General features: G+C 45.1%; 1 protein-coding gene across 1 annotated transcript in view; it reads right to left on the bottom strand.

Annotated features, from left to right (window-relative positions):
• Window positions 1–708: 708 nt before the first annotated feature.
• The window catches only part of LOC147610737 (plant/protein), a 30,528-nt gene continuing 16,235 nt past the window's right edge, over window positions 709–15,001 (bottom strand). The window contains exons 2-5 of the mRNA XM_086785207.1: window positions 5,458–5,557; window positions 5,178–5,337; window positions 4,902–4,997; window positions 709–1,305 (exon numbers count right to left, since the gene is read on the bottom strand). Coding sequence (XP_086641333.1) covers window positions 1,183–1,305; window positions 4,902–4,997; window positions 5,178–5,337; window positions 5,458–5,557 — 479 coding nt within the window. The 3' untranslated portion in view covers window positions 709–1,182. The remainder of the gene's footprint in view (window positions 1,306–4,901; window positions 4,998–5,177; window positions 5,338–5,457; window positions 5,558–15,001) is intronic.

Below are 15,001 nucleotides of genomic sequence, written 5' to 3'. Positions count from 1 at the left end.
ATCGCTGATAGGAAAGTTGGTTTAACACCTTCTTATGCCATATGGTGGCCTTCAAAATCTTTCATAGTGCCCATTAAAAAATATGAGCATTACTTTGACAAAACTTAATTTTGCCTATGTCCAACCCATTATTAACTTGGGATCAAATAAGCCTAAGATTAGGGGATGAATTAACCGAAGGCCCATAGGATGGAGAGCTAGGGCTTAACCAAGCTTACGGATTGGTAGAATGCTAGACACGAAACTACCACCATCAAGGGTGAGACTTAACATTACCAGAGGCTATAACAAGGTCAAAAATCCAAAGATGACTGCTTCTAACAGCAAAGTGGGTCCAAAAAGCAGAACGTTGGGCACATTGCACAGGAGAGACGATCTACAAGCAGAGATGTCTACCACGAATGTGGACCCTCAAGGCCAAGCGTAGCACAATGTCACCTTTGAGGTGTGGGCGCGGTATGTATCGCAAGTTCTTACTATCATGGCAGAGCTCGCTTGAGCTCATCAGGCTCAGAGGGAACATAAAGCTAGGTGATGGACTAGTAGCCATCTTGTATTAGTCATCCCAGTTTCAAAGTGCTTTCTCTTTACTCAGGGAGAAGACCCAAGAATGTGTGAAACTTAGACTGCTTTGGGAGAGCATCTTGTTATTTAGAAAATTGATTGCAAATTATTTTATGTAGGAATCAGTGAAAGGAATCAGAAAACTGATTGAAAATAAAATTGTTGATTTCTCAAAATACATGTTGAATTTTGGTAAAGATCTTGAAGTATGAGGGGTATAGATCAGATGGCCATTGGTGAATGCTTTAATCTCATCCACTTTCAATAATTATTATCTTCAGTCAATTATCTTGGCACTAAAAAAAAAGTGATATCTTTTACAACACCAGAATGCTTTGCAATGTTCCACTTGGCAATGTCCCTTTCACTACCTACCCCAAAGACCCTATACTCATATGTCCTCAAATGGGACGAGGACAATCGCTTTACATGATCACAAATGGCTGCCTGTGACCTGTCTGCGTTGCCAGTAAAGATCATTAAAGAATTGCATCCATTTTCATATATTCGTATCGGAAGCAGCCTATATTTACGATTACTACCGCTAACAAATCGCCAGCACTTAAGCAGATGTGAGATTTCCAATGAACAGGTCTAAAAAATGAAATTATAGCTTCTTCAATCTTCTAAAGACCGCTTTCGTGCCTTGAGATTCAGTTGCAAACGTTCTGGTAATGGAGGAGTCCTTCCTCGTCGAAACAAAACAGCAAAAGCTCTAATGTTCTTACACAGCGCAAAAACCTGCACCCACAGTAAGTTTGTCATTAAACATGAGATTTCAAATTCTCGGGAAAAATGAGATTTCAAGACTCTAGGGAAAGCCCTTGACTTTTGCAAGACCAGCCTTGCCCAAAATACTATCCTCACAACACTATTACCTGCTTGTAACTTTCTATGAAGTCACAAACCTTACCTGCAATTTACAAGGCATGCAACTGTAATGTACACACTATCGGGGCATGCAACTGTAATGTACACACAGTCCAATGCCTCAACACTACCGGGGCAATGCATTTATAAATAAACCTTCACAAGATCTAGCATGGGTATATATCAGGGAAACAAATGGATAATCATGGATATGCAAGTTATGCACACCCGAGGCAAGGGGAATGAAGCATACAAATGCCCAACTTTAACCCTATTTTGGACAACTTTTGATGGTACAATCAAAGGAAGAGAGTATATCTCCCACCCTCTAGAAGAAAAGAAAGACTAACAATATGGCTGCTTTCATGTAAAAAAGCTTCACTGCTAGGTGTAATCCCCACACCTAGATTTACTCCACACCTAGATTTACTTTTGTTCACGTCTAAAACTGTCACGTGTATCCCACACTTGATGCCACGAGGACATATCTGTATAGCAAGTGCAGGACCTGGAGTGGAAACTAGTTCCTTGTGAGCCCCAGTCCGGGACTAGTCAGCTCTAAGCATTCAAGGTCAAGTGTACAAGTCCCGTACATGGTCTTGGTCAACTGTGCAAGTCCTGCACATGAAGCAGTGCCACTCTGTACTGTGAGTTCACCCTCTGGAATGATGACAGGTGTTCTAGGTGTTTGATTTGTAGCCAGATACCAGACCGCATATAGTTGCATGTAGAAGAAAGGGGAAGCCCTTTGGGCTACCTCAGAAAAGGATTTGAGACCCTTGCCTAGAAGAGGGTAACCCTTGTGGGCCACCTTAGGGGCCAAGAGGCCCATGGCCAATGCCCCACAGCCAAACCCATGGCTGGGCATGCTGTCTGCCAGGCCTGGAGGGCCTGGGCAGCAAAGGTGGCCAGCCATGGGCAGCCAGACTGGAAGGCGGCCAGACTCGAGGCAAGCTGGACAGTATACCAAAAGGCAGCCAGAGCATAGAGCAAAGAGGCGCCTATTGTATGGCATTAATTCAGATCATGGAGTTGATAAAACAGATCGACCCCTGCATATATCAACCGATCGCATCTAGAAGGTGCTATAAAAGCATAGGCTAGAAAATCATTTAGTCGTCTCATAATTCATGAAGTGCTGAAGAACTCCAAGGGGGCCGGGACAGCCAAAGGGAGCCTAAGCACACGTGAAGCTTGAAGGTCAAGAGTCAGATCATCTACAGGCTAAAAGTCTACAGCCACGAGAAGATCTCCAGATTTGCATTATTTTCTCATCATTCTAATAAAGCAAATACACCATCCGTGGTGGGGGGCATACAGAGGGTATTCGGGACCCAATACTGTGTCCAACTCACTCTCTCTCTCTCTCTCTCTCTCTCTCTCTCTCTCTCCATCCACATATCTATCTATCTTGTGTGTTATCTTCATCACAAAAGTTTGCTGAATTCTGTCCATTGAAGAACCGATTCTATTCATCAAGCTTCCGCATGTTACATATACCCAAATGGCAACAATCTCTCTCTCTCTCTCTCTCTCTCTCTCTCTCTCTCTCTGTTTTTTATTTTCCATTCCATGATGAGATATGCCATGGACATTACGGTCTTATAGGCCCATTGGGTCTTTAGTAGACGCTTAATATATCTTTCTTTCTTTCTATCTCATGAGATATACATGGATACAGAACAACTCAAGAGGGATCAAAGGAGGCAGGAGGACCAGACCCAAAGCAAGACATTCCTCATGTCATTCCTCCCGAGCATCAGATCGCACCTAGCAAGAGAGCTAGGCGACAAGGAGATGCAGGCCAACCAAATTAGAGCATTGCATAGAGAGACTCCCACCACTCCGGGTTTCCATCATGACCTCCAAACAAGATCGATCCCGCCCCCACGCAGCAATACCAAACTGAAAGAGACCCATTTCTCCTCAAGATACAGGACCATTTTTGACAGTGGCAATCTGAGTTTGGATCTCTCACCACCGTATTCACACATCTCATATTGGATTGAGCCATTCTAATGTTTTATCCTTAAGCAAACAGTAATGGAGACTTTGACAGATTATTTTTCTACCAAAATTACAAAAACTAGAAGCAGAGAAACAGAGAAATGGAACGGTAAGGTTGGGAAACGGAGTTTCACCATTTTTAGGTGGGGAAATGATGTTTCCTGGTAACTATGACTATCATCCATAGCCTCTACACCTTTCACAGCAGCCAGCCACCTTTTCCTTTCAACTCTCCATGGTCCACTCTTTCAACTCTCCATGGTCCACTTATATCTCCATCCACTTTAAAAGCGCTCTTGCTGCCCTTTTGCAGCCCTAAATCTCCACTGTTTTGAAACCCTAACTCAGGCCCCTCTCTTGCTCAAGCTTTTGCCTGATTTCAGCCCTAAATCTAAGCTGTTTTGAAAACCTAAAATCAGTCCGCTCAAGCTATTGGCCCAACTGTCATCTCATGTGCAATCCAATTGCAATCTTAGCTGTTGAAGTTTCAACTTGTAAACATATCACTGAATGGGATAGATCTCTTATGGTAGAGATCAATTCTAACTCTTCTGACAAAGCAACAAGTTCTCTCAACAAAGTGGGTGTCCCCCATTTGGCCCCTAGTGTGAGCCTTCTTTCTCATGATGGTTTACTTGTCTTGTTTATTGTAGTTAGGGCATAGCAGACCCCTTTTTTGCGCTTCTTTGATTCAAGCACTAGGAATATACTCCTACACAGTATAAAGTATTTGATAATTTTCTTATTCAAGTTTTATCTAAGTCTATTGTCTTTATATGGTTAAGTCAATATGTTTTGAACTTAATTAATATCTCATACTTGTGTTTCCATCCAGAGGATAACCTATCCACTATCCAGAATCCAACTTCATGCGCAAAGGATGGTGACTGTTGCTCATGTAAACCCTTAGAAAGAACTTACTGAAGTCAACTGACCTAACAGCTTCTGATAACAGAACTACCACCCACTAAAGGATTGAGCACACTCCAGGAAGGCCGTGATGTTATGCCAGTCCATCGCCAATGACCAACCTTCCTCGACTCTGGTCAAAGAACAAACATTGCCGGTGACAGTATACAAGACAAGTAGATGCTGCAACATGGATGCCAGCAGATGCTCAATAATCTTCTTCACATCAATGTTCGAACTGATGCAATGTTTTGGCCAACTTTCTGAAATTATGATGGACCTCTAACATGCCCGGGATAAAACTTGCCTAAAATGTCGGCAAGGGTGCATTGCCCTAGGACAATGCCTACTTTTTTGCAGTAAAGAGAGTTCACTGACTCTCTAGTAGAAAGTAATTCAAAACAGCTCAGGTCGAATATCATGGACACCAGTATCAATGAATCAGGATTGAAAGCACACATAAGACTCAATTTTTAAGAGCCAAAGAAACATTTAGAGCACAGCCATAAATCCATGAAATATTGCAGGTCAAGGAGTAAAGTGGAACGTACATCAGAAGCATCTAATTCGGCTACACCCATGCAACCCTTCCCTTGCCCATCCAACAAGCTGCAATACTGTGTTGCTTCCTCCTCATCCTCAAATACCTGCAATCAAACAATATAATCATGAAAAACTTCTGATTCGAAAAGGATGATGCAGCTTACCAACTTAGGTCTTGCCATTAGAAAACAAAACAAAAGATGCTCCTAAAAACATGGTAGACAACCATGCAAAAGTGATACTCAACCAAGAAGAGACAATATATGAAAAGTCAGCTAAGTTACCAGCACCCCTTCACGGACGTCCTCCACAACCATGCGAAACCGGTTGTCATTAGAGGTGGCTGTACTTTTAGAAGGTGGAGAGGACGACCGAGGAAGTCCATTAGAGCCCCTTCTGCTGCCCCGTTTGGGAAAAAGAAGACTCAGCTCATTCTCCACTTCACTAGTGTGAGGAAAAAAACCCGACAAAACAACATGGAGGACAAAGAAGTTAGAGAAATATTGACAACAGTGTGTCACAATTAGGTTCAACAAATCAAATTTTAAAAAAAACTATAATCACCTGCGTGCTCTCCTTGTTCGCATGGTTAGAAGCTTGTTCTCTTCTTGGGCAAGAACATAAACAGGTTTTGAATCTTCCCTCCAAGGGTTTGCCTCTAGCACTGAAATAAGGAGGCACATGTGCACAGTGAGGACTATACAGATTTTCTCTTCTTAATGGCACATCAAATATCAAACACAAAATTTGTCACTACCATGACATTTTTCATTATTTTTCTTTTGGGTTAAATGATGGTGTTGTACCATGATGTCATGTGCATGACATGTACATACTATTCTCTGAGCTAATCCCTGAAGGGCAGCAGCATAAACAGAAGTTTAGGGCATAAGCCAGGCTCAAGAGTGTGTAGGAGAACCCAGGGAAGACTAGAAGGCTGTCGGCCTGAAGCCACTATAGCTAGCCGACAGCAGGTCAGGTGGATTTATCTGCTGGCCAACAGCAGGTCAGCCAGGTTCCTTGCATCAGGAGAGCCTATAAAAGGCTATGCCAAGGTCATTGTTAGGCATTTGGTCCCCTTTTGGGATTGGGTCATAGACTAGGGTTTTCAACCTTTTCAAGGGGCAGCCTATGGCTTGCCAAGAATCGTACTTTCTGTACTATATAGAATATACTGGCCACCTGGGGCTCTAATACCATGTCAGAATACGCAACGGATATGAGACAAACAACTAAGAGCACAACGTAGCAACACCCCACGATGAAGATGAGCAAATGCAAGAGAACCACCAGCCTGAAAACACAGGACTATGTGAAGAAGAGCAAACCCAAACAAGAGAGAGAGAGAGAGAGAAGCTGTATGAACTCTGCTCTATATACAAGATCCAGTACAATACCGAATAACTATGGAGTGTAGGGGGCAGGCCCTCTATATATATGGCCCTGGGCTGCTGGTCGGCAGCCCAAAACAGGCCAACAGCAGCCCCATCTGCTCACAACCAGAAAATACCACAGTCGGCCAGAGAAACTCAGCCGGCCAGCACTGTACAATAGGTTGGGAGGCAGATGACCAGTCGGCCAACAGAAAGGAGCAAGTCGGGTAGCACAACAGCCCCATGTCCACACAAAGATAGGGGAAAATACATGGAAAAACAGGGGAAAACTGGAGAAACACCTAATGGGCGGGCACACCCACAACAGAGGCCCTAGTGTGTAATGTACAGACAAGAGATGACTGCTAACAATATGATGGTTTTGTACCATGGGACTCGTGGATTGTGTCGGGTTATATCATGGTTTAATACCTAGGAACCAACCATAGACTTCTTTGGGTTAATATTACAGTTTCACACATCAGACCAAAGGAACATCTTTTTGGGGTATATGATGATATTTGTACCCCAGGCCCAAGGCTAAATACAAGCAATAAGAAAGGAGATTGTTCAATGCAATCTGTGTGTGTGCATATGCACGTGGATGTGTGTGTGTGTGTGTGTACCCTGTTTTAATGAATGTTGTTTGGACCATGCCTGTTTGACATGTGTAAATGTGCCCGAGGAGCTGGCGACGCCCAAAACGGTGCAACCTCAGAGCTGTGGCATAAACCTGTCTGTTTACAGGCTTTTGACTTGGTTTTACAACCAAAAATCCTTTTCTATTTAATGGCATTTTAAGTGGTCAAAGTTGTGTACATTGACAAGGTATGTGTACACATTCATTAATGTGTAAGGCGCACAATTTACTGTAAAAGCCTGCCCAACACATTAATAAATATGTGAGGAACCTTAATACTTCAATTATAATGTGTTTAACAAGCTTTTACAAATAATATTTTGTGTAGAGCCAATTTTGGAAAATATTGTGTGCTTTTGGACATTGGAGCAAATCAACTTGCATATATCTAGACAAAGAGGTAAAATACTCAGTCCTGTAACACACATGGACATGCTTCTTACTTGCAGTTGTCTTCTAGGCAAAGTACATGGGAGAGAGTGGTCTTTTTGGGGCTGTTTTGGCAGCCCAACAGGTTCCCAAGCCATAGTTTGGACACAAGTTGGGCACAATATGATAACAATAACAGGCATTTAGGCTCCCAAAACTGCTCCAGGTTGCCCATATACAGTCTCCCTTTAGGAGGTTGCAAGAAATAATCATGTCTACGGGGCACCGTCAGAAGGTGTGCATGTGACAAGTGCATAGCAGTACGGCCAAGTGCAACATGTGTACGGAAAATCAAATCGGCACTTGAACGAACAACAATATGGATGTACGGGGATGTGTACAGATAGTGCTGGGGGACTGATTCCTGAATGGCTGGCTGCACATATCCTTTGGGAAGCGTGTAGGTGTAAGCATAGTTAATTATGTTTTAAGCATGTTTAAGCATTCACTAATCATGTTTAATCCAGTAAATGCATCTGTACATGTGTGTGGATTCAAATACATGTTTGGTGTGTGTGTACATGTGTGCATGCTCATATGTTTGTGCATATGCATGTATATGTGTGTTTCTCTTATCTTGTTGTGCAGGAGCATCAGCTGAGGCATCTTGTGGGTTAGCTCTGCAAGTACCATCAGGTACAGGTGCAGCTGACGTGTGGCGCTGTCGTGTGGCTGATGCAGGCGCTATCATATGGTTGGCTGCAGGCGATGGCACGTGTACAGGTGACTGGCTGCACTGCAGCGCCTGGAGCCAAGCGCAGGCAGCAAGCAAGCGAAGCGCAGCAGTGAAGCACAAGGCGGGCAGCAGAAGCGCTGGCGGCTAGCTGCCACGCAGGCGGACAGGCGCATACAGCGTGGGCAGCAAAAAAGCATGGGCGGCAGCGAAGCGTGGGGCGCCAGGCAGCAAAACGCAATGGAGAAAAAAAAAAGCGTCGGGCAGCAAATCGAAAAAAAAACGCTAGCATGGGATTTTCGAAAACGCTAGCGCCGTCCTATTTTTTTGTTATAGAAAATATTCAAAGAGTTTTTGAATGAGATAAAAGCACTTGTATAGTTTTTTTTCTCTCTAAGGGGGAAAAGCATAGCTTTTCACCTCTAGACTTGTATAAATAGGGGGCCAAGGCTCTTGTATCACACTACACATCTTGGGTGAAAGCTTGAAGGAGATCTCCTCCCCGTGGATCAAGGAGGAATCTTCTCGGGAATTGTACAAGGGCTAAGCCCACCTTGAGTGATAAATAAATACTTGCGGGGGCGCCATGCTTTGGGGCCAATTGGTCTTTTGTGCAAGAGCACTCTAGCTCCACTTAAATATTTTCTTTTTCTTCCAAATTTATTATTCCAGTTCATAAAGTGATTAAAGTGTGATTAAGTGTGTTCACCGCCCGTCAAGTTCCCGAAGGCCGGTTTCAAGGTTCCATTGCCGGGATTCATCGTCAACTTTTTCAAGAGGGCGAGCCGGTGGTCGACACATTTAATTCTATGGCTAGAACTAGTGCGGAGATGAAGGATCTATCTTCGGAAGAGGACAACTACTATTTCGATGAAGACGAGGAAAGCGAGCAAGAAATACCTTCCGATATGCCAGAGCTTGAAGATGATGATGCCACCTATGAAGCAAAGTTGCAGAGTTTGATGGAGGAATTAATAGAACTCGCAAAGGACTCACGTTTCCCACGAAACTTCAAAATTGATTCCAAACCACGGAGGCAAGGGTCTGAGAAAAAAGCTAAGCCTCAACATTTGACTCCCATCCACCCAAATTTTCAGCCATACCCTGATTCTTCTTCTTCTTTTCCCCCACCTATCCATGGAAACCCTTTCAATACTTCTCATCCTCGTTACTTTGGTGGAGGCTCTGTCTTTCATTCCATGACAGTTGTACCCAACATGGGCATGACTAGGAGCTATGGCATGCAACCAAGTATGCATGGAGGTATGTATGGAGGTATGCCAGGAAGTATGTATGGAACTTACGGTGGTGGTGGTGGAAGTGCTTTTGGTATGCCTAGTATGGGAGGTGGTATGATGGGAATAGAATCTAATGCTGTGGGCAATTCTCTTCTCAAACCACATCCCTGTAATAATCTTGTTCAAGGCGAGAAGCCAAAAGATTATAAAGAGGGTGGTGCTGCAGTAAAGTTTGATACTTTTAGTGGTGCAAAGGACCGTTTGAAGGCTCTCACCTTCATTCAACAGTTTGATGCGGCATTTTTTGGTGGTAACTTCACAAAGGCATCTAAGGTACGAAAGGCAACTTCTTTCCTAAAGGGTAATGCTCTTCAATGGTGGTCGACACTTCTTCATTAAGGAATAGCACCTAGCACTTGGGTGGAGTTCAAGCAAATCTTCTCTTCCTTATGGTTGACACCGACTTTTGAGATGGATGTTATGACAGCTTGGCATCGATTAGATTCCAGAGATTGTAACAATCTGGAAGAATATAACAAGAAATTTTGGGATGCTCTACTACCGGTCACATCCTTTAGGCCCGTGTCATTGGTTGAGCAGATAGAGACTTATTGCTGTGGGTGTTCCAAGGAGCTTTGCATCAAAACAAAGGTCATTAATATGACTCAGATGATAGAAAATGCTCGGACTGGATATGCCATGCTTACTGGTCAGATGTCAGGATTCAAGGATCAACGTCTCTTCTCCAAGAAAGCATCAAAGGAATCGAAAGAGACCAAAAACACTGAACCACGAGAGAAGGGGCAATCCAAGAAGAAAAAAATTTAGCCTTTACCTCAAAGGACAGATGAAGAAAGGAAAGAGCTTATAGCTGGCAACAAATGTTTCTCTTGTGGAGAAGCAAGGCATCGGTACTATAGGTGTCCGAAGAGAGCACCTAAAAACGCAGATGATTCACAGAAAGAGCCTAGAGCAAAGAAACAGAAACCGTTTGCTGGACTAGTTGTCAAATCCCCACCGGATCTCCTCGTGATCGTTCCTAGTACGAGACTCGAAACCTGCAAACAAACAAACAAACAACAAGGGGGTGCAGGCCTAACTCACCTCCCAACTATGACAGCCGTGGGCAAGCCCACAGTCTTGGCTGTCCCCATCGAGCCACGAGCTGAGCTAACTAGGTTGACGTACCGACCGATCTCCTCCTCGCGACGTCCCATACCGCCACGAAGCTGCCCTCGCGGGCCTCGAGATTGCTGTCGGCCTCGGCTGCGTAAAGCAGGTGCACATCTGCACTAGATCCAGGCTCCAAGACCATAGAGCTCTCACAAACTCGCGAGACTCTATATATCCCAATAACTAACCTTGGCCACCCTTTTATAGGCTCTTGGCCGGTCATCGGGCATCCACACTTGAGCGCCCGCCCGTCCATACTTGGGTGTCCGCCCGTTAGTTTATCCCTAACTCAGCTCGTCAATCAGCCTGCCTAGCTCCAAGCTTCCCCAAACCTCGAAGCTAGTCTTGTGTGCATGTAGCACACAGTAGATACACACTGTGCACATGACATACTCCCCTTCCTCTAAGAGCTCACTCCTGAGCTCACTAAAAAGCCAGGGTAATCTCTCTGAAGAGTAGTCAATGTCTCCCATGTAGCGTCCTCCTCAACACGATCCTTCCACTTGATCTTGTATTCCGTGATAAGCGTATTACACAATCTTCTTTCACGAAATCCAAGAATCTTTTCAGGTTCGTGCGGAACAAATGTCATGTCTTCGACATCTATGATTTCTTGAGTAACTAATTGGTCCGTTCCACCCAGTACTTCTTTAAGTCTACTGACATAAAATACAGGATGAACTTTCACATGAGAAGGCAAATCCAATTCATATGCAACTAAACCAATCCTTCGTGTAATACGAAATGGTCCACAATATCTAGGGGATGATTTCGGAGATCGACCTGTCCGTAAAGTCTCGGAATGTTTCGAAACTCGCAAATACACCATCGTTCCTTCAAAGAACTCTCTGGGTGAACGATGTCTATTAGAATAAAATCTGTCTCGTAACATTTCCTGCATATCTCGCAAAAAATTACGTGCTGCATCATGCTGAAGTCCTGAGAATCCTACTGTAACAGGTGATCTAGATTGAAAACCATACATAAGCATGAAAGGACTAAAATCTGTACTCGTATGCTTAGTACTGTTATATGCAAATTCTAACATAGGAAGATAATCCTCCCATGAACTCTGTCTTTAGGATACATATGCTCGAAGCATATCCTCCAAAATCTGATTCACTCTTTCAATCTAGCCATCATTGAGGATGATCAGAGAAACTCAAATTCAAAGTTGTTTCCAACTTCTCAAAAACAAGTTTCCAAAAATCACTCGTAAACTTAGAGTCCCCATCACTGACTATGTCCTGCGGTAACCCGTACAGTCTAAACAATTGCTCAATAAACTGCCGTGCTAATTGCGTAGCTGTAATAGTCTTCCGGGTCGATAAAAATCTAGCCATTTTTGTCAAGCGATCTATCACAACCCAAATAGAATCGTGGCCTTGATGTGTTCTTGGCAATCCGGTAATAAAATCCATGGAAATACTTTCCCATTTATTACCTGGAATTTGCAAAGGATGCAACAATCCAGCCTATCTAAAGTGTTCAGCTTTATTTGCCTGACAAATTTGACACTTGAGAACATAATCTTCTACATACCCTTTCATCTTTGGCCAATAAAAAGTGTGTTTCACTAACGATAGCGTCCTGTGTACCCCAGGGTGTCCAGCAGAAGAGACGTCGTGACACTCCTTAAGAATCTTGGACCTAATGTCCGGGATCTGTGGTATACAAATTTTGTCGTTACGGAATAGTAAACCATTCCGAATCATCCACTGGCCTCCTGCAGCCTGAATGGTAGACTGCTAAGTCATTGAGTCTTGGTCAATCAATGAGCTCCCATCCTGGATCTTCTACCAAAATGGACCAAAATAACTATCAGTCCTGCAAAGCCCTCTCAATGGCTGAAATAAGTCAGTAGAAATCTCGGTGAACGACAAAGTATTCACCTCTCGAATTCGACTAAGCGCATCTGCAACACTATTCATGGACCCTTTCCGATAACGGATCTCAAAATCAAAATCTTGCATTAACTCAGCCCAACGAGCTTTCCTTCCTCTCAAATCATCCGCATCACACACATACTTGATTGACTGATGATCAATCAATACCACAAACTTGGAGCCATATAAATAATGTCTCCAAACCTTGAGAGCATGAATCACAGCATAAAGCTCTTTCTCAAGGGTTGGCCCAACGAGATTGAGTGTCGTCTAGCTTTTTACTTTCAAAAGCAACCGGTCTACCATCTTGAAATAGAGCAGCCCCAATAGCATAGTCACTGGCATCAGTTTCAAGAACATAAGACCGACTAGGATCGGGTAATGCTAAGATAGGTGCTTCCTTGACTTTATCTTTCAAAAGTCTAAAGGCCATATCCAAATCGCTATTCCAAGTGATAGGCTGATTTGACTTACGTCCACGACCTTTCAATAAGTCGGTCATCGGTAGTGTGAGCTGAGAGTACTCCCGCACAGATTTCCGAAGAAAAACAACAAAACCGAGAAAAGAACGAAGTTGTTTCACTCTTCGCGGTATAGGCGAGTCCAGAACCTTCTGAACTCGGTCATAGTCAATACTCAATCCATCTCTAGTGATCTTGTGTCCCAAGTAAATGATGTTTGTCATAAAAAACTCACATTTACTTAACTTAGCATATAGTTCGAGCATCACAGAGGAGACCTATGCCGATTAGAGCCTCACGGATTTCATCTATCCGCAGTCGGTTGAGTCGCCTTGGCATTAGACAGCGCTCGGAGGCCTTTGATTATACCTTTACACGGCTTTTTGGAGCAAAGGGCCCCCATGAGCCAGCACCCATTCGAGTCCATGTAGTGATACCTCCGGCCCGCGGGGAGGAGGCACTAGACTCAGCGGTGGCCTTCTCGTTCCCTCTATGTGGACCTTGTGATCGGGAGTGGACTCTAGAGCTCGCTCTCAGCACTTTGAAGACTCAGGCAGTTGAGTTTTCTCACCACATGAGCGATCTGGAGGTGACAGATGTGATAGGCCGACTTTGGGAGTTGGCTCATTTTTTCATGGATCCCGGGAGTGTGGATACCTCAGGGATTCGGCATCTGGTCGTGCGCATAGTGGCAGACTTGGCACGCGACCCTGGATATGTGAGTATACACGAGGTTTCTCTGTCAGGGCAGGAGGCAGTCGCCATGGGCCACAGCCACTGGCGCCTGATCCGGGATTCTTGCAGTACACCGGGTGGGCGGATTCGCAGCCGTTCGGATGGGGACTACTCTCCATCCAAGCCGCTTGCGAAGGCCCGCCGCACGGCTGAGACAGCATCCACCTCAGCAGGGCATCCATGAGGATCATCTCATGGAATGTACAGGGCCTTGGCGGAGCACACTTTATACGCTATCGAGGTTGCTTGAGGCAGGAGCTTCAAAGATGCCTGGTTGGTGGCAGCATTGACATTTTGATGATGCAGGAGCACCACTTGGGTGAGAGCAGGATCCGGAGATATGGTTCGGTGATGCCTGGTAGATGGGACACTTTTTGGTCTGCAGGGTTTGGTCCTTTGGGTGGACAGGGAGGAGTATGCATGGTTATTGCAGATGTATGGCGGCAGGCCATTGTGGATCGAGGGATCATTGTGCCTGGTAGAGCACAGTATGTCATTCTGAGGATGCATGATGAGCTATTGGGTGTGCTCAACATCTATGCGCCCAATCATGCTAGTGCCAGAGCAGAGTTCTGGACTTAGGTTACAGATGCATTGCCAGAGGCCGCACATTGGTGTGTTGGGGGAGACTTCAACATGCTTGAGGACCCGGCAGATAGGGTGGGAGGCAGTCATGTTACAGTGCACGGCACGGAGCTTGCAGCTTGGGACCGGTTTTGCATGTCACTGAGGATCACTGATGCATGGCAGCATGGGGCTTTCTCCCGGTCTCAGGACAGTCTTAGTTTCTCTCGGTCGGACCGCCGGCAGGGAGGGACTAATCTATCACGGATTGATCGCTTTTATGTGGGCGATTGGTTAGGGGAGCGAGGGGGCTCCGTCGGCATTCTCGCTGGCACCTCATTTTCAGATCATGCGCCAGTTATATTGACATTGGAGGAGGGGACACGAGAGCCCAGCTTGCAGTTGAGGATCCCAGAGAGGGTACTTGCAGATCCCAGTCTCGCTGAGGATATTGAGAGGATCTGGCATGATAGTCAGTGCTCTGACCAAGATGCAGCGGGCCAGTGTGCCCAGGGACTCATTGATCTTAGCTCTTTTTTGCACGCTGCAGCTTTGACACGTCTGGGAGAGATTCGCGAGCGGGAGCAACGGCTGAGACGCAGCCTTGCTTCGCTACAGCGCCTTCAGGAGCAGCAGCCTGCATGTGAGTGGGTGGCGTCCCAGTTGAGCCAGGCACGCCAGGAGGTTAGAGAGGTAGAGGAGCAGAGACATGAGTTTTACTATCGTCGTCAGGCCTCTCAGTGGACGCAGCTTGGTGATAGAGTGACTGGGGAGTTTTTTGAGATCACTGGACCCCGTCATGCGCGAGCAAGAGTCTGCCAGCTTGGTAGACCGGATGGATCGGTAGCTACTGAGCTCGGGGAGATCAGAGCCATTGCCACTGCTTTTTATAGTGACCTGCTTTCAGCGGAGCCAGCCACTGAGGATCGAGATGTT

The sequence above is a fragment of the Cibotium barometz genome, chromosome 48, assembly GCF_041138505.1.
Source record: "Cibotium barometz isolate CiBa-2024 chromosome 48, ASM4113850v1, whole genome shotgun sequence".
In the NCBI taxonomy this organism is placed as follows: domain Eukaryota; kingdom Viridiplantae; phylum Streptophyta; class Polypodiopsida; order Cyatheales; family Cibotiaceae; genus Cibotium; species Cibotium barometz.
This window is presented reverse-complemented; position numbering and strand designations above follow the sequence as displayed.